The 24289-nt window shown below is 36.8% G+C and overlaps 1 protein-coding gene across 1 annotated transcript in view; it reads right to left on the minus strand.

Moving 5' to 3' along the window:
- Window positions 1-24289, minus strand: part of LOC117414806 (thyrotropin-releasing hormone-degrading ectoenzyme-like) — an 83734-nt gene that overhangs the window by 22778 nt on the left and 36667 nt on the right. The window contains exons 4-7 of the mRNA XM_059027630.1: window positions 22701-22855; window positions 16514-16627; window positions 8171-8308; window positions 7274-7339 (exon numbers count right to left, since the gene is read on the minus strand). Of these exons, the coding sequence (XP_058883613.1) occupies window positions 7274-7339; window positions 8171-8308; window positions 16514-16627; window positions 22701-22855 (473 nt within the window). The remainder of the gene's footprint in view (window positions 1-7273; window positions 7340-8170; window positions 8309-16513; window positions 16628-22700; window positions 22856-24289) is intronic.

Here is a 24289-nt window from a genome sequence, read left to right on the forward strand (position 1 = left end):
TTCTTTAACCACTGGACCACACAGCCTTATATACAGCTCTGGAAAAAATTAAGAGACCACTGCAAAATTATCAGTTTCTCTAGTTTTACTATTTATAGGTATGTGTTTGGGTAAAATGAACATTTTTGTTTTATTCTATAAACTACTGACAACATTTCTCCCAAATTCCAAATAAAAATATTGTCATTTAGAGCATTTATTTGCAGAAAATGACAACTGGTCAAAATAACAAAAAAGATGCAGTGTTGTCAGACCTTGAATAATGCAAAGAAAATAAGTTCATATTCATTTTTAAACAACACAATAATAATGTTTTAACTTAGGAAGAGTTCAAGTACAAGGTTGTCCTGGAAGAAAACTTGCTTCCTCCTGCTCTGACAATGTTCCCCAACTCTGAGGATTGGTTTTTCCAGCAGGACAATGCTCCATGCCACACAGCCAGGTCAATCAAGGTGTGGATGGAGGACCACCAGATCAAGACCCTGTCATGGCCAGCCCAATCTCCAGACCTGAACCCCATTGAAAACCTCTGGAATGTGATCAAGAGGAAGATGGATGGTCACAAGCCATCAAACAAAGCCGAGCTGCTTGAATTTTTGCGCCAGGAGTGGCATAAAGTCACCCAACATCAATGTGAAAGACTGGTGGAGAGTATGCCAAGACGCATGAAAGCTGTGCTTGAAAATCAGGATTATTTCACCAAATATTGATTTCTGAACTCTTCCTAAGTTAAAACATTAGTATTGTGTTGTTTAAAAATGAATATGAACTTATTTTCTTTGCATTATTCGAGGTCTGACAACACTGCATCTTTTTTGTTATTTTGACCAGTTGTCATTTTCTGCAAATAAATGCTCTAAATGACAATATTTTTATTTGGAATTTGGGAGAAATGTTGTCAGTAGTTTATAGAATAAAACAAAAATGTTCATTTTACCCAAACACATACCTATAAATAGTAAAACCAGAGAAACTGATAATTTTGCAGTGGTCTCTTAATTTTTTCCAGAGCTGTATATATATATTTCCAGGCAGTCCCCTGCTCAACAACACAAAAGTTATTTATGAAGGGTAGACAACATGAGCATTGAGGTTTGTTTCCCTGTGATAGGATCAGGAAAATTCTGTGAGTGATCCTACACTAATAATGCACAAAGAACTTCTGCTTTACATCCAATTCAAAACCACTACATGCTGGGGCATCAGTCGGTGGAAGGTATCCAAGGGATTAACACAAAAGATTTGTATCTTTTGTATTTGTAACAGCAATTTCAGCTTGGATTTTGATTGTGTTAGATCTTGGGAGCTAAGCAGGTTGCCCCTAGGCACTTTGAATGGAGATCTTCAAGGCAAGCTTTGTGCAATGTGGGACACATTGACTCCTACCTCCTACCAATGCTGTGTTAGAAGCATTGAGATGTGGGACATGCCAATGCTCTGTGTTAGAAGCATTGAGATGTGGGACACGCCAATGCTCTGTGTTAGAAGCATTGAGATGTGGGACACGCCAATGCTCTGTGTTAGAAGCATTGAGATGTGGGACATGCCAATGCTCTGTGTTAGAAGCATTGAGATGTGGGACATGCCAATGCTCTGTGTTAGAAGCATGGTGATGTGGGACATGCCAATGCTCTGTGTTAGAAGCATTGAGATGTGGGACATGCCAATGCTCTGTGTGTTAGAAGCATTAAGATGTGGGACATACCAATGCTCTGTGTTAGAAGCATTGAGATGTGGGACATGCCAATGCTCTGTGTGTTAGAAGCATTGAGATGTGGGACACGCCAATGCTCTGTGTTAGAAGCATGGTGATGTGGGACATGCCAATGCTCTGTGTTAGAAGCATTGAGATGTGGGACATGCCAATGCTCTGTGTTAGAAGCATGGTGATGTGGGACATGCCAATGCTCTGTGTTAGAAGCATTGAGATGTGGGACATGCCAATGCTCTGTGTGTTAGAAGCATTGAGATGTGGGACACGCCAATGCTCTGTGTTAGAAGCATGGTGATGTGGGACATGCCAATGCTCTGTGTTAGAAGCATTGAGATGTGGGACATGCCAATGCTCTGTGTTAGAAGCATTGAGATGTGGGACATGCCAATGCTCTGTGTGTTAGAAGCATTGTGATGTGGAACATGCCAATGTTCTGTTTTCTTTCTGGATATTAAAGATCCCACAACACTCCTTTTTCAGAAGAGCAGGGTGTCCAAACAATGTGCATCCTGCCAGTACTGTAAAGTGACAATATGAATAAACTGCATTCAAAGTATAGCACCGGTAACTGCCACTAATTTATACCAGTATGTCTTTAGTTTTTTCCAACGGCTAAAATGAGAATCTGAATGAATTAAAAACTCAGGCACAATGCAACAGCGGTATTTTTCCATAATGAGTAGGTAGCTGATATTCGATATTTAAAAAAAAATAAAAAATGCCAAGGCAAATTAAACAACATGGCAGAAAAAGCACTGATTAGAGTTATTTTGCAGGTTTTGTTAGCATACAAATAAAAGTAATGAATGTATGGAAAATATTTCTAGTAAGTAAAATGTTGCCACGTGAAAGCTTGAAAAGTTAATAATTTGGGAAGTATTTGGTGCTCACTATTCTCTTTATTTAATGTATGTATGTATGTCTGGTTGTATGTATTTTATCTATTTATTTATGGACACTGTATCTCTTAAGGGAGTTGGTGCTTTACAGCTATGTGACCAGGTTTAAAAGATTAATTTGCTTTTGTACTCCAACAGACACCTTTTTATTATGTTCTGTGCTTTTGTGAAACAGTATCTGTTACTTAAAAATGTCTAGTTGACATTTAATGGAAAAAAAACACACCATAGCTCAGCTTACACTAAAAGGAGAGATATGTAGTACAGATTCTGTGTTACCTGTGAATTTTATAAAACTGAATTATATAAACTTTATTATTCTATTTGTCTCCTATGTGTTAAAACCTTGAAGTAATATCTCAACATGAAATGAAATGCCACCAAATTTCCTTTCATTTGGTTAATGTATCTGCAACAAAACTATAAGGGAGTGTCAGTGTTGAGAAGTGAGAAAATATTTAAATATGTTCTTTGTTTTGTGGTATCATTCATTACTAAACATCCAACCCAATTGAGCAGAGAGAAAGGGGTCTTTATACAGTGGCAAAATGTGCTTTTAAATAGATCAAGGAATCAAATTCACTAAAATGGAAAGATGAAAACAAAGCAGAAACTGTGGACTTTTAATGGTGCATCCTAATTTTGCATTTTTAACAGATTTATTTTTTTATGTATAGATTTCTAATCTCCTGTAAAACTAATCTGATTAAATCAAGATATCTTGAACTGTCAGAACTAATGACTTGAAGTGACTCGAGCCAGATTGGTGACTCAACTCGACTCGATTCGAGCTTGGCATTTCAAAGACTCGACTCGACTCGAGTCCCAATTTTGGTGACTTGTTACAACTCAGTTTGATCCTCTAACATCTAAACATCTGCTGTATCCTAGGATACAGTGCAGGGCTGCTTATTACAATGTCAGAGTCAAAATAAAACAGCATTTTAATCAAAATATTGTGTATTTCCTAGAAAACAGTACCGGGAAAATGCTGAATAATAGACAAAAATTGGGTATAAATCAGTAAAAGCCGATGTCAAGTTAAAAAAAAATCCTGTAATTTTTTGGTAAAATTCGGAATAAACCGGAGACGCAGAACACTACTTATGCTTCACCATGCTTTCACTATGGGAAGTGTTACAAGGCAAGTGGTAATGGATTAACTACAACCCTTAAGCCCATGTGAGTGCCCGAGCCTTCTCCAAGGTGCACTTCACTTCAGGAGGTGTGAGTATAGAGAAAAAAAGGATGGAATAACAAGGTCTACAGTGTAGTTTCCTCACACCACTGTTTTTAATAGCAGAATGATATATATTTTCTTTAAAAAGTCGATCAACAAAAAAAGCTGCTCTCAAACCCTTCCTCTAAAATCCTTTCCAAAAGGGAAACATCCCCTAATGATTTAGCCTTTGAAAACCACAACATTGTGTTACTCTTGTAAACACACTTGCAAATGATGCATAATACATTGGCTGCAGCAAAGTCCTGATTGTCTTATCAGGGTACAACAGAAAACAGTGCTGCTAACACACACCTAATGATCTGCTACACAATGACACCCACTGTTATTGCTCAGCTGCTGCATATTTCAAGGCAAGCCTGCAGAACAGGAGAGCTTTGAAGTTACCAGGAGGTGGAAAGAAATAAGATTCCACAGACATTTCGGGATATTCTTTCATATTTGAAATGATGCTGTATCACACAGAGCTAGCAAGATAACCTTACTAAGCACCTTACTAAGCCCCCTCGTTCCTTAAGAGGCACCCCAATAATTTGAAAGGTTTGTAAATAAATTAATTAGCAGGACAGGTTTTGCCTTGATTGACATAAATTCACTACTAAAATATCTCAATTGCCTGATTTCTTAATTCATATTAAAGGTACCTAAATCAAAATAAAAACTGTCACATCAGCAAATCAGCACGAAAGTGGATTTAGCTGTAGAGCACATGCCTAATCCTAAGAGAGAAATAAGATATGTATGAATCCATTTATCAAGCATCAGCACTACAGAATAAGACCACTGTACTTTACTGAAATAACTCATTACAAAGAGATGTAATCACCAGACTACTGTCATTATACAACATGATAAAAGCACAGCAAAGTGAAGAAGACAAAGAAGAAGAAGAAGAAGAAGAAGAAGAAGAAGAAGAAGAAGAAGAAGAAGAAGAAGAAGAAGAAGAAAGGCAATACGATTCCAGAAGCATATGGGGTTACCTCAGGTTTCAATTTAAGCCATATCACACAGGGCTCCCCTTTCCTACAGAAACTCACTTTCTTCAAACTATGAAGACTGCAGTCCTAATTTACAGAGCTGATTACTATTGACTAAATGAATCACACAAACGCCAAGATGTTAAAAAATACAGATAAGCTGAAAAATAGTGTGTAGGTGGACTCCATAACAAAGATCAATGTTAAAGTTACCTCAATCATGCTCTGTATTGATTTACAAGGATTATTATCATGTAACTGATTTAACCTTAACCAGCCTTAACCATGTAAGCAAGCATATCCCATTTAACATGCTTATATATGTAAACAAGCATGTAAGCAAGCATATCCCATTTAACATGCTTATATATATAAATCAGTTACATGATAATAATAATAGGAAAGGGGAGCCCTGTGTGATATGGCTTAAATTGAAACCTGAGTAACCCCATATGTTTTATATATATATATATATATATATATATATATATATATATATATATATATATATATATATATATATATATGAGAGTATTCCGGGTCAAGTTTCATTGCACGGTTTCTGCATTTGATCTAAACAGAGTTCCTTTTCTTTTTAGTTGGCAGGTTGTGGATTTTCTCAATACATTTTGATTAGGCAGAGTTATTACACCAAAATTGAAGCCGATCCCCAGATACAGCTTATTAAAATTGTTCCCTAAGAACTGATAAGATTGATTGCTCTGTCACTCCTCTCTTGGTGTAATTGTGCTGTAGGTGAACATCAATTTACTTCAAGGGACTACTCTGAATGCCAGACTGCTGCAGAAATAATTCATAATTTACTGCTGTTCATAACTGCGTTTACCACAAACTGATGTAAACAGAATAATACAAGCTTTATTCTGCAATGTGCTTACGAAATGTCATTTAGAAAGAGTCTAAGTAGATTGTTCAGGGGGCGTTGTGTTGTCTATTTCAAATTGACCAGCAAAGTGACTCTGCTTAGCTGTGTCAGGTGATTGGGTGATAAGGGCTTTTGAAATACTGAGTACATAAAAATGTGATTGCATTTCTGATGCACTCACTAGGTAGATGAATTGCACTGCGGATCCTTTTTAAAAAAATCCTATTTTGTTAGACGGCATGGATACCATTCGTCTCTGATTATATCTTTCATCGTAAAGGACAAATTTGTGCCTGTTTCAAAATGATAACGAGAAAAGAAAGCAAAATATATCCATCTTACAGAATTTCCATGTACAGTATTTATACTGCTGCGTACTAAAGTGATCAACTATTTTGTACAAATAATCAGTTACAAATCGTTTTAACTTTGTTGTATGTCCAAAGTTTAATGATATGCTCGCTGCAATGATCTGTGAAATTACACATGCAGCCCATTCATGTCTTTGTTACGGCTGAACAGAGACATTTTCAAAATCATCCAAGGTGCGGGCGTCAGGACCTCATTTTCCACTGTGCTATAAGGCATGGCTTGTTTTATTTAGTAAGCTCAAAAAATTATTGGACTTCCTTTTACTCTTAAATTGATTTAGTTTTACTACAGCATCGCCCTTAAACTGGGATATTTAACTTAAATGAAGGGGAAGCAAACAGAACAGCCATTCAAGGTAAAACTATAAAACAACTCAAGCAAACAAATGCTTTGGCTAATGCATTCATAGGTATTATAAGAAACAAACAGCATCACAATTAGTTCAACAAACATCTAGTGATCAGGAATAGAAAAACAAATAACTCCTGTATTAATCAGTCACGCATGACACAGTGAACAGACTCCAAACGTGAAACTTAGACACATGGGAATGATGTTCTAACAGAATGTGTTATAAGTGGAGTGCACCTGTATAGTAATATATATATATATATATACTTTAATCTGTATTCCAGTTTGAAAATCATCATGAGCTAGATTTACTAAGCGTTTATAAATGAACAGTTTATTTTATTCCACGATGAGCAAACGTTGCTTAGCAGGCTAATAATGCAATAGTTACGTTTTAATAAGCACTGCATTCTCATTCTCTTTGAAATCAAACACACAAACAACTACTGCAGTAACTAAAACCATTGCCAATTGTTATTGTTCAGGTCCTAAACCTGGCAATTACATTATATCCCCAGTACTGTGCATAGAGCATCAAGTTTCCAGGGGGCACTTGTAGTAAAGGCAGGCAGACAATCTAAATGGATTTAAAAGAAATCATAGTATGACCAGAATTAGTCGATCAGTACTCTGGTCTCCTGCTAGGGAAGAGCTGGTAATAATCCTACAAAGACTTAGCATGCACACCTGACCAATGATTGAAAATACTACTGAGCCCTGAGCAGCACAGATAATATGCTTGAAAGGAAATACAATATCTGGAGAGTCCAAATAATGTTTCATGCTACAGATATAAGGCACTGTTTTACAAATAGCAAACAGCTCTAAACTTACGTTTAATCCCATCTGGAACACTGGCTGTCCCATAACATTTGCAAGCATTCGGATTAATGCAGCACCCTGTGAACAAAATGGGCAGAGTTCAAAAACTGTAATGATAATAAGGTATTAAAGACACATAGTTTTTATACTTTAGACTAAAATATAACTTCAGAAAAAAAGTCTTTAAATTAGGCTGTTCTAGAATCCATTAAAATTCTGAATTATGAAACCCATACTCAAGACCATTTCAAAATGGCTTTCTGCAAACCCACATTGCTTTTTGGAACACTTCAGTTTAATGGTCTGTTATACAATAATACAGACATTCGCATTCAGAAAACCAAAGCATTCGGCTCACAGAAGAACATTTTTACTTTAAAGTGTGCACACTTATCTTAAGGGATTAGGAAAGACTACAACAAACTGTTTACCTTACTTTTTAGCAGCTTTGTCTGGGTATGAAACGTTACCGTTTTCCTTCCTGTTGATTACAATCACTTTGTATTTCATATTCTGTTTCTCTGACATTTCATACCCATATCAAGTTGCTATTTAAGACAAACACATTCCTGTGCAAGTAGCCTGCGATATTAGATGCTCAATGCTCCTTACTTTTCTCTGTTACGGTGTGTGTGTGTGTTTATAAATGCTACTTTTTAACTGTTTTTGCTTGTAGTGGAAAATTACATGAATATCCAAAACTTTTACAAAAAAAAGTCTTTAAATAACTAGTTAAAGATTTGTAATCAAGTAGATAATAACATGTTTACAGATGCTTTTTAAATGGATAAACTGAATCGTATTCAGGTGATGTCATCAGAGATACAAATATAGTCACACCACGGATATACCACAAACTACAGAGCCATATGGAAAGGGTGTTTTTAATGAATGTGTGATGTTGTTCACCTTTTTATAGGCAATCCAGTCAAACACTCTGTCTATGTCTGTTGCCTTCAGCACCTCCTGGGATATGGGGTGGGAGCTGGCGAGGCCATCAAGTAGCATCACCTCGTGTAGAACATCCGTCAGGAACCTCTGCTTCTCCTGAGAACATCACAAACAACAAGGACATTGGCTGGCTTACCAGCCTCACACTGCCCAAAACATTTAATTTAATGCATAGGCAAAATCATTCATCGACCGACACCCAAAGTGAGATTGTTAGCCAAACAGGACAGAAGATTACATACTTTACTTTCCCCTGAAAAAGATCAGATATAGTGTTCTAGAGTTCAACTGCAAGCACAGGCGGTGTGTATAAGAGGTTTCGGGAGGCTAAGCCTCCCCAAAATAAATTGCCCAAACCGTCACAAGAAATTGTTCTGACCAACACAAAAAATATTTGTGAGAGAAGAAGACTGATTCTTTTTTCCTGCACACGCGCAAAGCAGGTCTAACAAACATACTTCTCGTTTTCCTACTGCGCAACCGCCAGACCGCTAGGGCAGCTGGGATATCAACATCAGCACTGCAGTACAGATACAGTTGGATTTCAATGTCATTGTAGGAGACAATGCTTGGCTGGTTTAACGTCAATTCTTCCCGCCGATCTGAGCCCCCCATACCGCTGCAGGAGGCAGCCGACGAAGCTCTAAATCCTTTTCTCTCGTTCCCTTGCCTGGAACATCCTCTTCACAATTTCTACATTTATTAAAATTGCTGTTATCTATACAAACAGCTTGATCCGAATCTGATTTTATAGAACTTGTGGCAAAATATTTTCGTAGCATACTGTCTGTTTTGACACACCACCATTTTGTGAGAATTTGATCATTGTGACCCTACAGTCAGTACATACTTCCTTTGACTGTTTGAACAAATGCCACCTTTCACAACACTGTTTGTGGTGCCAGGTTATGAATGTTTCTGATGTTTTTTCTTTAGATTTTTCCAGTCCTTAATTTTCAGTGAAAGCAGGGTCTTTTGAACTTCTGAAAAAGTGTCTTCAAGGAAAGCAGAAAACCGCATCTGCCTGCTTACTGTACTCTAAATATGAAAACATATTTTAATATTCTCATGAAAATGAATGGTTTTGCTTACCAAAGACAGTTTTCGGATACACAAGAAAAAAGGCTATGACGGTCCTGTTGCAGTATCACCGAGGTCCAAAATATAGGATTTAGTTGGAATTTCAATGTCATTCGAGGAGACATTGCTTGGCTGGTTTATGTCCATTCTTCCCGCCAATCTGAGCCCCATATAGATATTTGAAAGTTTACGACAAGAGTGCAGTTATTTTTATTGCAAATATACCTTATGAAATACGTTGAATGCCCCTTGATTATAAGTACGAGAGTAAGTGCATGTTTAGAAGCTTAATAGTCAGTATTAATAATTGATTTAAATTGGTGTGAAGTGATGGAAATGGTGTTCAAAATTGGTGTAGGTACTGTACGACTGCAGAACAGGTTAACAGATTTAAAGGTTTTTTTAAAAAAGTGCAGCTTGTTATCCTTACTGTTTTTTCTAATTTGCTTAAATATGCATAACATGTTTTAAAGTACAAGCTAGTGCTATGTTAAACTTCATTTATTTTGGCCGCCTTATTTGGAAAAAAAACAATGTCAAATATATGTGTAGCATCCCTGAGTGGTTTCGAGGTCTGTTTTGTGCTATAAATTATTATACAGTACAAGTTCTCAAAAAGATGCAGGAGAATGAATCTGGTTTACAGCTTTTATTTCAAACTCAACACAATGAATTAAACTTAGTATTCACAATCACTAGTAACAGAGTAATAAAAATGCAAGTCTTAATTTTTTTTATATATATATAATATCTGTGTATATCTTCAATAAATGCAGGGGGGAAGTGGAATAGCCTACCCAAACAAAAGACTCACTCACCACCTATGACTGCAAGGATTCTTTTTTTATGGAAACATTAGATTTATACAGTGCCTTTCACTGGTACCATGCCAAAGTGCTATGTGACAAATATTAGAAACAATGCGATTGTTTCTAAACAATGTGATTCAGCCTGGTAAACACATTCTGCAGTATACTACAGAGAAATGGGTTATTTGAAACCTGTGGGAACAGAGCACATACACACCTCAGTTTACAAGCACAGCACACATAACAACACACTCAGGTCAGTCCATCACATACAGTATTTATAAATATCAATTGTCTGCTTAATTGTCCAAAATGATTGCTCTCTGTTGCCAAATTATGGAAGAGATGGTCCCATCTGTCCTTGTGTGCCGTTACCAAATTACACTGAATGCATAGGCCTAGGAATTCTCAGGACTAAGCAATTAGCACTGTCTCAGGTATGACAATGAGAAGCCAGTGTATTAGAACGTTCCTCCCTCAGCAGCTTGAAACCCTGTCCCACACAGTAATGCTATGACCCCGCCAGCCTTGTAATCTTCAAATAAATCAGAGAAACGGGAGAGTGAGCTGCGGCATCCTTAAGGGATATTAACGACTCATTTGCTGTGAAAATGTATTTTTCAAGTGTCAAAAAAAAAGAATGACAGTTTGCACCGTCTGGGGAAAATTACAGAAGTAGACAACCACAATGTGTGCATCATGTAGTTAGATTTTTAGCTCTCGGTGTTTGTAGATGCATGAAACCTCTTTTCCACTGAGACCCTGAGTGCCAGAATTCAAAAGCATGAACACACAAATGCTGTGATGAAGGCTTAAGCTAAATTAAAATATATGTACAGTTGTAGACAAAAGTATTGGCACCCTATGCTTGCATGTTTGTCACCTGTTAGGCGACCTTAATCCCTGCGGGCCTTGAACAGAAATGTAGCCATCTCTTCTTTCCTGTTTATAATTCACAGTAGTGACTTGCATTTACGATACTCTAAGAGCTGAGCAGCTAACAATTGTGAGTTCTAAATTTGATTTGACCTTGCAGCTCAACTTTTAGAACAACTAGATAAATGTATCCATGGTATGACATGCATTAAAATGTCTCTTTTTAATACCGACCAATAAGCTTATGTTACAGCAGTCTTGTAAGCTGATTACAGGCAGCATATTTAGACCTAATGTCTTTCTCAGGTATAAAAATTGCATTAATCACACTATAGATGCCCAGCTGATCAAACTACTCATCCTACAGACAAGTGATTAAAGGGGCACTACACAGCATACCAGCAGTACTCTTGTAAATATTGTAAAGGAAAACATTCATTCTCCAGCGGGATATCTTCAAACTTCATTACCTCCTTTACAACTGGGTAGACCTTTCTGGTATGACATCATTCCTTTGGTACATTGTGGGTTTTAAAGGTCTGCAAGGTAAAGGATCTGTTTAGGGAAAGGACCTCTTTCCAGGCTGCAGACCCAAGGCAACATCTTGGCATCTCTCAATCAAGATGGTCTGCGAAAGACCTGCTTCCCATTGTCTTTGCAGAATTCTTTACCTGCAGTTACACAGCCTTTTATCGAGCCTCTGAACTTTGATGAATAAAACTAGTTGGTAGACTGAGCCTTTTATGGAATTGTTTTCAGTTCTATTGAAATGCTAATGCGCTGTTGTACTGTGGTATTCCATTTCAATGATGTCTAGTTGCAGCCAGCCCTGTCCATTTCCCAGGGCACTCTTGAAAATGAGACTGTGCTTCTCAAGAGGTTTTTCTAGGGAAGGTTTTTTTTTTAATAAATAAATATATAGATACATACATACATACATACTGTGGCAGACTAGGGGGAAGAGGAGAGAAAAATGTAGTCCATGAGGGGCTGAGGGACTACATCCCCCAGAATGCCACAAGAGGGAGCCAGGATGAGGCTCACCTGGCTCTAACTATGAAAGAATGTCACCTGCCTGCGATTAGCTGTGAATTATAATTGCACACACTTGCTGGAAAGTAAAAGTCATACCAACACCAAGTATGCCATGAATATTTGAATCAGTCTAATTGTTTACGAAGCTCATGCATGTTTTACTCAAGACGTCAGTTGTGCACGATTGCTTTATTATAACTATCTTCCTATTGTACCTGCTCCTCTGCAAAGCCAGGTCACCATTAACAACAGATTATTTTGTCTCTTTGTTTTTTGTTTTCTTTTGGAATGCGTTTATGGCAATTTGTGTTTTACAGAGCTATCATTAGCTGGTAATGCAGCCTGATTATTAAGACATCATTCTGGGTATAATCTTTTTTATTAGTCTAAATATGCAATTTCCATTAGAAAATAAATCCATTTGAGATAATAATATGGTACGTGCTATTAAAAAGTTTCACATTGTAAATGTAAGTCTTTATGTCCGACAGTGTTCTAATTACCTGCTAGACAACTGATAATGGCTACAGTTAGGTGTCCCGAATGAAAGTAAATTATCCACAGGTTAATGATTACTGTGGAGAAACCAAAAATCTTTTTTTTTTTTATGTTGTGACAGGGTGCCCACCCCTTGTGCATATTTATGTATATATTATTTATATAATATTTGTATTATTATTATTTATATATTTGTGTATAATGTATTTGTATGCGGGCAGATGAAGCCGTCCGTCAGTGTGGATGGGGCAAATACCCCATCCCTAGAACTCTCGTGGGAATGTGGCTGGAGCCTTACTAAGGTAATGTATTAATAGGTAATCAAAGCTCCAGCCACAAATATAAAATGACCCACTCTCGGCTCATTAGGGAGAGAGAGTATCGGAGGCAGAGATATACGTGAGGTAGAAGAGAACGATTAAAACATTTCTATATTGAAATATACTTGTTTCATTATCTGTTCTGTGTTTATTTCGTTGGCCAACGTGCCCTTTCCTTTTGTGTTTTTATAATAGTGTTTTTGTTATTTAATTTAATAAATATGCGGCTGCGGCCTATTCAGCCCTGTACCTTTGTTTTGACTGCTGCTTCCTGAACCTGACATCACGACCCTCGCACCACTCTGGCCATCACTGTGACATATGTGTATGAAGGCATTTTTAAAATGTGTCTTTAGGTTTTTGGATTGCATCATTCAGACTACTTATAATTTGAGTTGCTGTTTGAAAGTGTGTTTAGATCTTCCAGCCTAGTCCTTCTTTGAACTGTTCTTCCATAGTGACTACCCACCAATGCATTGAGCCTGCACCAGTAAATGGTGTATATGGAGCGAAGTAAAAAGCAACACTGTCAAGATGTATTCAAGTATGAGAAAATAAAAAGCTGAAGAAAGTAAACAGTTATGTTTTAAGGCTTTTTCTATAAAGTAATGGTGTATAATATCATGATTTGTTTTTAATTGTAGTGAACTCAGAGATAAGCATTCTGAATTATAATAAACAACAAGGCCTAAAAACTAATTATCACTTAATTAAGGTGGAAATGACTAAGGTGTACTTTTTATGAAGGACTGAAAAATGAGAGTGATTCACATCCCCACTTTTTCGATGAATCTGGAAAACTTGAATGGGTGTACTTTAATTAACATTTATTAGGAGACCGTGATTAGTCATGCCTGCTAATTAATGTACGTTTTGAAAATAAGGAGAAAACTAAAAGGACTGCAAAACAGTTCCGGGGTACATTTAGGTGTTTATTTTTTAAATTTTTTATCATGTAAATAACCACTTAAAAATAATGCTTCCTTTTCATGTTTTACTTTTTTCTGCAAAAACATCATCATCATCATCCTCATCCTCATTTTTTTTTTATTAGTAGTAGTCAATTACGTCATCATCATCATAATGATCATCATCATCATCATCATCGTCATCATCGTCATCGTCATCACCATCATCGTCATCATCATCATCATCCTCATCCTCATTATGTTTTATTAGTAGTAGAAATCGTAGTAGTCAATTCTGTAGTCGTGGTACTATTATTATTACTAGAGTGCATCTGCAGGTTAGGTTTGCTTAGACTGCTAAGAATCTTACTATAGGTGGTAATTCCTGGAGTTATAAAGACCGGGTCCTGGCAAAGATTGAGCTGTGTTTCAGAATAAGGAAACATCATTGGTCCCTTACATATATATGCCAAAAGCATTTTAAACAAAATAATATGGCTAGCACTTTATGTTAGTGGGCATACATAAATATGTAATTCTATTGTAATAACTGGGTAGCTACTAATGGTCCATGCTATAACACGGTAACTGCATGTATAAATGGTCTTCATCATGTCTTTACAATGTAATCACATTAGGTAACAACATATTGTTCACAAAGACATTTCCAAGTAATTACACAGCATGTACTGTGTATGAGCAGAATCGAATGGTAATTACATGGTTATTATAAGGTAGTGACATTGCTATTCATGTCCTGTAATCTAAACTGGATGAAATACAGGTTTTAGAGTGCTCAATAAGGTTAATGCAGTAAAGGTCGGAGCGCATAAAAGCAGACAGCTCTACCCAGCAGTGAATACAGGTCAGTCTGAGGAGACGTCAAAGCATTAACTGGGTTATGTATAGATTAAGCCTCACACTGAGCTTGACCGCAGAAGGTCATGCATTTGAAACTAACCACAGTAATTAGTGGGCGCTCTGCCCAAGAAAACCCATATATGAATAAGGATCGGGAATAAAATCAAGCTATCCACTCTACTATCGTGTCTAACATTGCAGAACTAACTGTTTTGACTGTTCCAGAATGTAGAAATGGAATGACTATTTGTGACAAATTTAGAGTAAATAGACTTAGGAAATACAGGAAGTAGTAAATAAGGTGCAGGACTTGGAACACAGAGTTAAAATACTGTCCAGTTAGATGCTGTACACGTGGCTGTATGATACTATGGTGATCAGGTGCGATTCTGGCCATACTTAGTCCTCCACAAAATCAAGCTATTCCAAGAACGCGTAACAAGAAAGCTTGGATTTAGATCTGTAGGTATTTGTCCTCGGGCAATGCTAATTTGTTGTGTCTGCACAAGATCTGCCACAGGCATGTAATGCCCTTTCAAATCCCAAGCCTACGCTCCTTGTTGTTTCATTATCGTTGTGCACGACTGGTAAGTTGGTAGTGCAGAAAGCAATTGTCCATATTTACCAAGGTCTTTAAACCAAAATGTAATTTGCACTGACATAAATAAAACTGTAAATGTAATTTGCACTGACATAAATAAAACTGTAAATTTAATTTGCACTGACATAAATAAAACTGTAAATGTAATTTGCACTGACATAAATAAAACTGTAAATGTAATTTGCACTGACATAAATAAAACTGTAAATGTAATTTGCACTGACATAAATAAAACTGTAAATGTAATTTGCACTGACATAAATAAAACTGTAAATTTAATTTGCACTGACATAAATAAAACTGTAAATGTAATTTGCACTGACATAAATAAAACTGTAAATGTAATTTGCACTGACATAAATAAAACTGTAAATGTAATTTGCACTGACATAAATAAAACTGTAAATGTAATTTGCACTGACATAAATAAAACTGTAAATGTAATTTGCACTGACATAAATAAAACTGTAAATTTAATTTGCACTGACATAAATAAAACTGTAAATGTTTGCAAAAAAGTTTATTTCAGGACTTGAATGTGTGTTGAAGGTGTTTGTCACATGTTGTAATATTTGCATGTTAATTTGCCTTGCCAAAAAAACTGCACTTTGGAGCAGAGGCCTTGATAAATCTGTCCCACACAGTATGTTGTCGTGTTTGAAGCAGTTTCTTCCCCTGACAAATACTTTACTTTGTTTTCTATACAGCATCGTCTACAAACAGGCACCATTCTTAACAACTGTGTGTTTCATTTAGCAGAATCCAGACAGGATATGGTTTTGATCTGGTGAATTCACTTAATGTGTCTCAGTGGCTGCTTTGGGCCACTATTTAATGAACCTCGTGGGCAAAAGTACTGGACTTGGCCCAGATTAATTTAGCACTGAATGTTTTTGCTATTCATTTGACCCAACCACTAGTAGACAACACAGTCAAAAGCAGGTTGACAAAAACAATTGAGAACATGGAATGCCACCTACAGCTCATTATTGGCAATTATTTTGCAAACATACTTTTTTATTGTTCAATTTGTTTTTTTTCTTTTTTTCATAAAGTAATAGAAATTCAAATGAAATGCTGATAAATACACAAGGCTTGTTTCTTTAACTCCTCTGCATATACATGTGGAACACTGACAGTATATTTTACACTTAACTGATTCAATAGATACGCTTTGCTGGACAGCTGATGCTTACAAGTGCACCAGCTGGTACCGCTCGGCAATCCCAGAAATAGAACAGACAGGAGTACTGCGGAAAGGCAAACTAAAAGCCATCTGAGGTAATCTGACATATTGGAGTTAGGTAACTTACCATGTGCCAGTCTGGGAAGAGGAAGTCTGCACCCAAGAATTCAAAGAAATGGGCAAATCCCTCTTTTAGCCAAACATCCTCCCACCACACTGGTGTCACCAGGTCCCCAAACCACTACGGGAGAGAAGAAAGAAGGTTGAGTCTTTTAATTACCAAGGACCTGAAACATACCGGTCTTTACAGGTATACTTTGTTGCATTTTCATAAAGTTTCATCTTGTTCCTGTTCTGTATCATAATTTATATTTTTTCAATCGTTCTGTGGTTTGGTAGTTTGAAAAATGACCACTAACGTTGTACAGCTGTACTTTCTGTGCATCGGCAGGTTGACAGACATGGTCAAACTTGGGAAGGCATTTATCTCCACTGGTGTTTATATCAGTTGATTACACCCCTTCTTTGGAGCTGCAAATGAACTTTGAGCTCCTTACAAAAGGTAGATCTTCATTCATCAGTGACAATTGCAAAGTGGTGTCGGTTCTTGCTGCAGTTTTGAAGAGCGGACAAGTTTGCCTACTTAAATTCCCCTAATATAGTAGCTTTCTTCATTATCACAAACTGCAAGAAAAATAAGCTAGCACAGTTGCTGGTAATGGATCTTTGGCCATAGCCATCTATCTATTTAAAAACTTCTACTAAAGCTCCAAGACAAACCTGTATATCAGATAACCTAAGGTGGTATGCGAAGAGAACCAGATCTTCCAAATATTTCCTAAATGCCCCTAGCATCACTAACTCTTTTCTATCATGTATTTATAAACTGTTAAAATGAATTTTAGTTGGACTGTAAATTCTGATCTGTATGCTGAACCTGTAGAGTTCAGTCCCATCCTTCTGATTCAGGCATGAAGGAAAAAATAAATGTGACTCTAGGTTTGCGGATGTTGTGTTTAGCCTAACAAATACATACAGTATATAGAAATAGTATTTTAATCACCATAATGCTGGCTTGTTTTTTCTTTCTTTCTTCTTTTACAGCTTTTTGTTTTTTCAGTAAGCATTCCCAGCAGTGTTGTACTTGGCCCCCCGTTGATACACAGCAGAAAGATTACCATTCCTCCTGATCTCATTCCGGATTTAGAAACTCTTTAATATGTGTACATTTATGAAAGTAGGCATGACGAACAGCAGCTCTACTTCTATGTCTGTAGTTGGAATTATTGGTGGGTATTCTAAGGATGACATGTCCTGTAAAAATGATCAACCATCAAAAACAAACACCAGTATGACAAAACAGGATACTTGTTAGCTTGTAAAACTAGCCCTGTAATTTATTATTGTGTTCAAATATCTTTAATGGTTTGAGAAAATGTAAAGACACTGAATGCACTAACAATGCACCCAGATCAGTGCAACACTACATTTAAACATCAAGCACATTCAGCAGGTGACCTGTTTAAGTAACATTAACATGATTAACTGCTGAATGTTTTTGTTTTTTAGTAATACATTTTTTGTGTAACTCTGATTACATGTAGACTGTTATGTAGGACAGGGCTACTTTGTACAGCGTGATACCTTCAGAGAAGCTTCAAAGTTGAATAAATTGAAGAAAACCGTGAAAAGGGAACTGAAGCTAATGAATGCTCTGGAAATTGGGTTTTACAAGTTTAATTACCACAACTTTAAACACAGGAATGTGAGAAGAGGCTGGTCTGTGTACTGTAGATATGTGACTTGAACAGCAGGATCAATTAAATACTTCCATACGTTTGAAATGAAAATGCAACTTTGTTCCAGGTGCCTTCTGTGCACTCCCCTAAGCATGCCTTGGTTTATTTACTGTTATGAGCTTTCTGCAAGACAATATTAAGGATATTGAATGCAAGAGCACCTTTGAAGTTTCCAATCCTTGCTACTGAGCTGTGGTTCCAGCTGGGACTTCATTAGTCACCCGCAATATCTGCACTTGTCAGAGAATGTAAATGGCTAATCTGAAATCAGAGGTTAATAAGTGAGTCAACCCAGATGAGATGTGGTCAGACCTGAACAGCAGAAGTTACAAGACGAAATAATCTGCTCCATGTGGAGTCTTCACTTTGACAAGAGTGGCATTTACTGTGATAAATCCCAATGGAATTTCAGATTATTTTTTATTTATTTTCATTTAGTTGTCATATGATTTTGAATATCCAGTCTATTTACATGAAGAATGAACAAAATTATACAAATAATGAATATGCGTTGGAAGCTAGAGAAAAAAATGATAAATGGAAATATTAATTTCACCAAGTGTTTTTTTTTTTCAATTGACACAGTGATTAATTTAGCTAAACTATTACAAAACGGAGGCTGTTATTCATTATAATTAAATACCAATTCATAAAAGTCGAACCATTTGCAAGTCTTTTTAAAACCTTTCAGCAGATCGACTGGAGTGCAGCATGATTGCATTATTGTTTTACTGAGTATATGCAGCTGCTTTTGCAATAAACTCCACGTTCTTTGCTGTGTGTGCTCCATCCACAGTACAGTGATTCCAATAAAATGTTTCATGTTAAAGTCAGCTTCATCTAATAGTCCCCAAAGCAGAATCAGCTTTGTTTAGTGGAGCTCTTCGCAAGTTGATTATAAAATGTCAGTATGTATTCAACTGTGTCACTGTTTTATAGAAAGGTCTCTCCAGCATGGTAGTATCGTAATGCCATTTGTGAATGCTTGTGGAAAGAGATGAATAAGAGCTATTCTCTGCCAGTACACCTCAATTCTGACCTGACAGAACACTGCTGCCATTTAGTCCTGGGGCTCTACTGAACAGAAGGTATTAGCAGATAACTATACTGAGAATCACTTGTGACTGCAGGTGTTACAGAGTCAGTTAAGTTTCTTATACTTTTGACTCATTTAACTCATTTAAAGGTATAAATCTTTGTAACCAAAGTAATCAGGAGACCCCCGCCCATCCCATCCCCATTAGGCTACATGTATGTGTATAAGACTACAGGTGCACAACTTTTCTGTTATATATGTTAGCAATATATAATGGCTCATATATATACATATATATATATATATATATATATATATATATATATATATATATATATATATATATATATTATTTTTGAAGTGTGGACAGAGTCTGCCTCTGAGTCTGTAGGGACATTTCTCTATGAGCACATAATTGAGAATGCAAGGATCCTCTCTCTTTTTTCATTATCATTTAATGGAGTTACAAGGTACAGCCAAAGGCTCCTGTGTTGCAAAGCGGACTCTGGTGGGCACAGACAGCCAGCTGGCTGGAAAAGAAGCTGGATCCACAGAATGCCAGGAAACAGTACCATCCACACACCAAGCCAATGCAACAACTGAGCAGAGGCTGAATCCAGACTGGACTAAAAACAATATATAATGATTACAACTGAGGAAGGTATACACTGATCACCCATCTCTTGATTTTAAATTGGTGCAAGGTGCCAGCATGGTTGCTGGTATGCCAGAGCAGAGTTTTTTCACTGTTGTTCTGTTCAGGGTTTCTTTGCACTTTGTGGGGTCACTGATCCAATGATCTAAAACTTTAAGTTTGGTGAATCAGGATCATTTTGTTTGCTGTTTACTTTAATATGTATATGAAAAAACTGAGTTCTGAGTTGCTAATCTGAGCATGTATTACTCCATGCAGCAGTTGTGTGTCTGTAAACTTGGTATACACATGCTTTACAGCTAATTATTGTGGTTCTATCTCTAGGTGAGTTACTTCTGCATGGTTTCCATCTCACCACACTGTATATAATGTTGTATTTATTGTCTTTGAGAGGCTGAGTTTTATATTTCAAGACTTCACTGGGAGCTGGGTAGACAGGTGGCTGGCTTGCTATTTCTGCGGTTAGCTCTTCACTTCTGTTTTTTCCACTCTTATTGATCAAACGGTGAACAAAGCCAATATCAAATTAGTAGAAGTGTGAAAGTTCAGATATCCATGAATAACTGATAGCAGGCTCAGCAGGCAATGTAGCCAAGCCCAAGACTTCACTCACATATAGTCTATTGGGAAACTCCTCACATCTAAAAACTGGTTGTTTGCCATGAAGCACAAAGATTTGTACCCAAAGACATTTTATTTGACATACGAATACTTGGACGAGACCAGACAATGACTTCCTAAGGGTGATTTACTGTGCAGTCTCATTCAGTTTTGGGCTACAGGCACTGTGGACTGTGTAACTAAGTTCCCGAGGGTGAGAAATGAACATCACAAAGACTCCCTTGACTTAGATGCTCCTGATTGATAAAATACATTGTCGTCTTTGATCAGACCCCAGGTAAACTCTGTTTACAGTAATTATTCTGTGATATTTTGAAGTAAAAAAAGTTGTCTGCATTATCAGAATGCTTTTGGATATCTAGATCAGGATGCATCCTTATGTATATAAAAAAGTTGTTATTTTTAAAGATAATGTTTAAAGGCAAGGTGAAATCCAAATGGCTTGCACTACTATCTCTGTGTTTAATATTTATACATTTATATGTAGAACACTGAGTGAGAGAGTTCCAGGCATCACCAGATGTCCAATTACTCCTAAAGCAAGGCCACACACTTTTCTATCTTTTTACTAAACTTTATTTTCCTGTCTCCTGCCCTCAATACAAGAGTTCAAACCCACTCATGCATGAGGGGAACTGCAAGCAGAATGGAAATCTATCAACTTAACTCTCTTCATTCAACCCAGGCCAAGACAACAAAAGGTTTATTTTGGCCACGGGAAGGAGCTCAATCAATGGCACAAAACAGTGATACATTTTTTTCTTCATATATTTCTGTATGTGACAAATACTGTGCGGAGGTGCATGTATAACTGGTGTACTTGGTCATGGGAAAAGGGAACTTGTGATTTTCAATAATACAAATGTTGTTGCGCTATTTCATTGTGTGCATAGCTGCTAAAACTAATAATTTTTTAAAACAGCAACATTACAAATGCATGCAAGGAAAGTGATGCCATAATCATGGGGGGATTTCAGATGGAACAGCCACACTGGTTGTGGAGGATCAGAGCTCTAAATGGTGTGAATGGTGAATGGAAAATGATTGGGTGAGGCACAAGCCAGGTGGAAGATTTGGTCAAAAATGGTGGTATACTGGACACACATTGCACTGCAAACTCAACATGGTATCTCAGCCATGTTCAGTTTAAAACAGAAACAATGCGACCCTACAATACACTAACCAATTTATACTAGATACACACTGTAGGGACCTATCCACAAGAGAGTCTTCTCCAGTATGTGATTACCTTCTGTTTCTGAAGATGTAAAAATCTATTTAATATTACAAAACAAGAAATTGAGAGTTCTTCAGAGACCATACATTAAGCTACTGAGTTATTTGGTTCTGGTTTGTTTTGCCTTTCTAAACACAGACTGGAGTACAATGCTTTGATAATAGGCCCCATAGCTGTTAGGTGCCATTAAGCTGCTGAAACATTGATTATCCCAGCTGAAATATTGTATTTAAATGAAAACTGCTGAGCCAACAAGTACCTCTACTTCCTCAGAGGGAAACACCTTTGTGGTTCTTGGTTAACACACAGCTCTGTCTTTTTAAAAGGAAGAAAATGACAACACAAACACGTGAACAACTAAATGTACAATAGATGATTTTGCATAGGAGTACTTCAATGGGGTATATCTGGCTTTATATGATCAAACTCTTGAATATGTATTGCTGGCTGCTGTATACCAAGTCTTTGCTTTCATTTTTAAGAGTAAGTAGTTTGAAATATTTTTTTATTGCTTTTCCTTTTTTTTACATTGATCCTACTATTGCATGATGTTTGCAATCTAAATGATAATCCAGGTTCAAAACCTGTATGTAACAGGTCAGTCAGATGCATGCTTTTCAGCAGATCTGTTACAAACTGTGCATGGTGCTTGCATCATGGAAATCATTTTTATTCTGTTTAAAAGGGCAGCAGTGTGGAGTAGTGGTTAGGGCTCTGGACTCTTGACCGGAGGGTTGTGGGTTCAATCCCAGGTGGGGGACACTGCTGCTGTACCCTTGAGTAAGGTACTTTACCTAGATTGCTCCAGTAAAAACCCAACTGTATAAATGGGTAATTGTACGTAAAAAAATAATTTGATATCTTGTAACAATTATAAGTCGCCCTGGAGAAGGGTGTCTGCTAAGAAATAAATAATAATAATAAAAGTCAATAAACTATAAAGAAAAAGAATGAAACTGATCATACCTGGTGGCATATTTCATGTACGATAACCATAGTGACATCCATCAAGTATGAAATTGATGAGACTCCTGGATCCAGTAATATCTTCTGCTCGACAAACACACTCAGTCCCCAGTTCTCCATCGCAGCATACGGGTGTTTAGGCACAGCTAAAAGATCTAGAAAAAAAAAAAACATCATAAATGTACTGCATGGTTTGCAATCATTGATTTTGGAAAGCACCCTACATTTATATAGCACAGTTCAGAAACATCTTTGACCCAATGCATGTTACAGAGGTCCAATTCATAAAAGAGATACTGTCGATATTGGATACACATTAAAGACAGTGGAGGAATGGAAACGTACATTGTATAATTTATTAAATCTCAGCACATTTACAAAACATGGTTTAAAAAACACACTTGTGGTAATATAGGGATTAACATATATAAAAAGCAATCCTCACATGTTGTATTATATATTATATTAAGTTGACTCCCCTATTGCAAGTCAGTTTCAGTAACAATTGGTAATGCAGCAGATCTATCTGACTGGATTAGGGCTGATAGTAGTAAGCGCTAGGTTGACAAGACTTCTATCTCTTTGCTCTATGCAATGTGTAAGCTCTTTGGAATTTATGCAAGGGTGAAGCACTATTTTCTTAATGAATTGCTACAACTTGTATTTTTTAAAATCATAATGTGTGCATTATGAAGAGATTCACTGGAACATTTTTGTTAGCTTTATGTCATTTTAAGCATAAAAACAAGTCTGACAGCCAAGTGGCTATGCAATACATTAGAAGTCAATGACAAAATCTTAAAACTCTTCCTTTTGTGGAACAGGTGATAGGATCAGAGCTGTGTGGTGATGTGTTTTGGAGTGCCTGAGAATGGTATTGGCCTCTGCAGTAGCCAAAGTAATAACTCTGGTAATCAACCGAATGTTGCATTTGAAGGTTTAGCTCAGGGTCAGTCATAAGGGCAAGGATCATAACCTCCACACGCAACAGCACCCTGACATTGCCTGACTGAACTTCTTAACGGTGTGACATTCCCAGCATTAATATAAACGATGATTAATACAATTAAAACAGCACAGCAGGGATTAATGAGCTGCATGAACACACACATTACATGACATTTGCATCACATTTAGTTTATATTACAAATAAAACTGGTTAAAAATGGAAAGACAGTTTCAGGTTTAACTAGAATACAGATAGCACCTGGGCATTTAAAACAAAACAGAATACAATTCAACCTGACATGGCAAATAATCAAACATCAGCAAGCCATTCTGGACTGAATGCCTGGCTGAGTCCTTGAGCTCTTACACAGTGCCATATCTCTGCTATCCAAAAAATGAGCACGTCTGGAAAAATTAAAAGACAGCAACGCCAGCCTGGAGAGATTCCGATTTGATTATTAAACATAACGCCCTGCTGGTACTCCATCACAGACCTCTTTCCATCATACTTGTATTGTGTTTAGTGGTGTTAATAACCAGATAAATTAATCCCCCTGAGGATACACCAGAATAAATAATGGGATTAAGCATTTACAGCCACCCCTGTTTAGGTTATTAAAATAGATCCCTTTTATTTTGTC

This window comes from Acipenser ruthenus, chromosome 7 (genome assembly GCF_902713425.1).
Source record: "Acipenser ruthenus chromosome 7, fAciRut3.2 maternal haplotype, whole genome shotgun sequence".
Lineage (NCBI taxonomy): Eukaryota > Metazoa > Chordata > Actinopteri > Acipenseriformes > Acipenseridae > Acipenser > Acipenser ruthenus.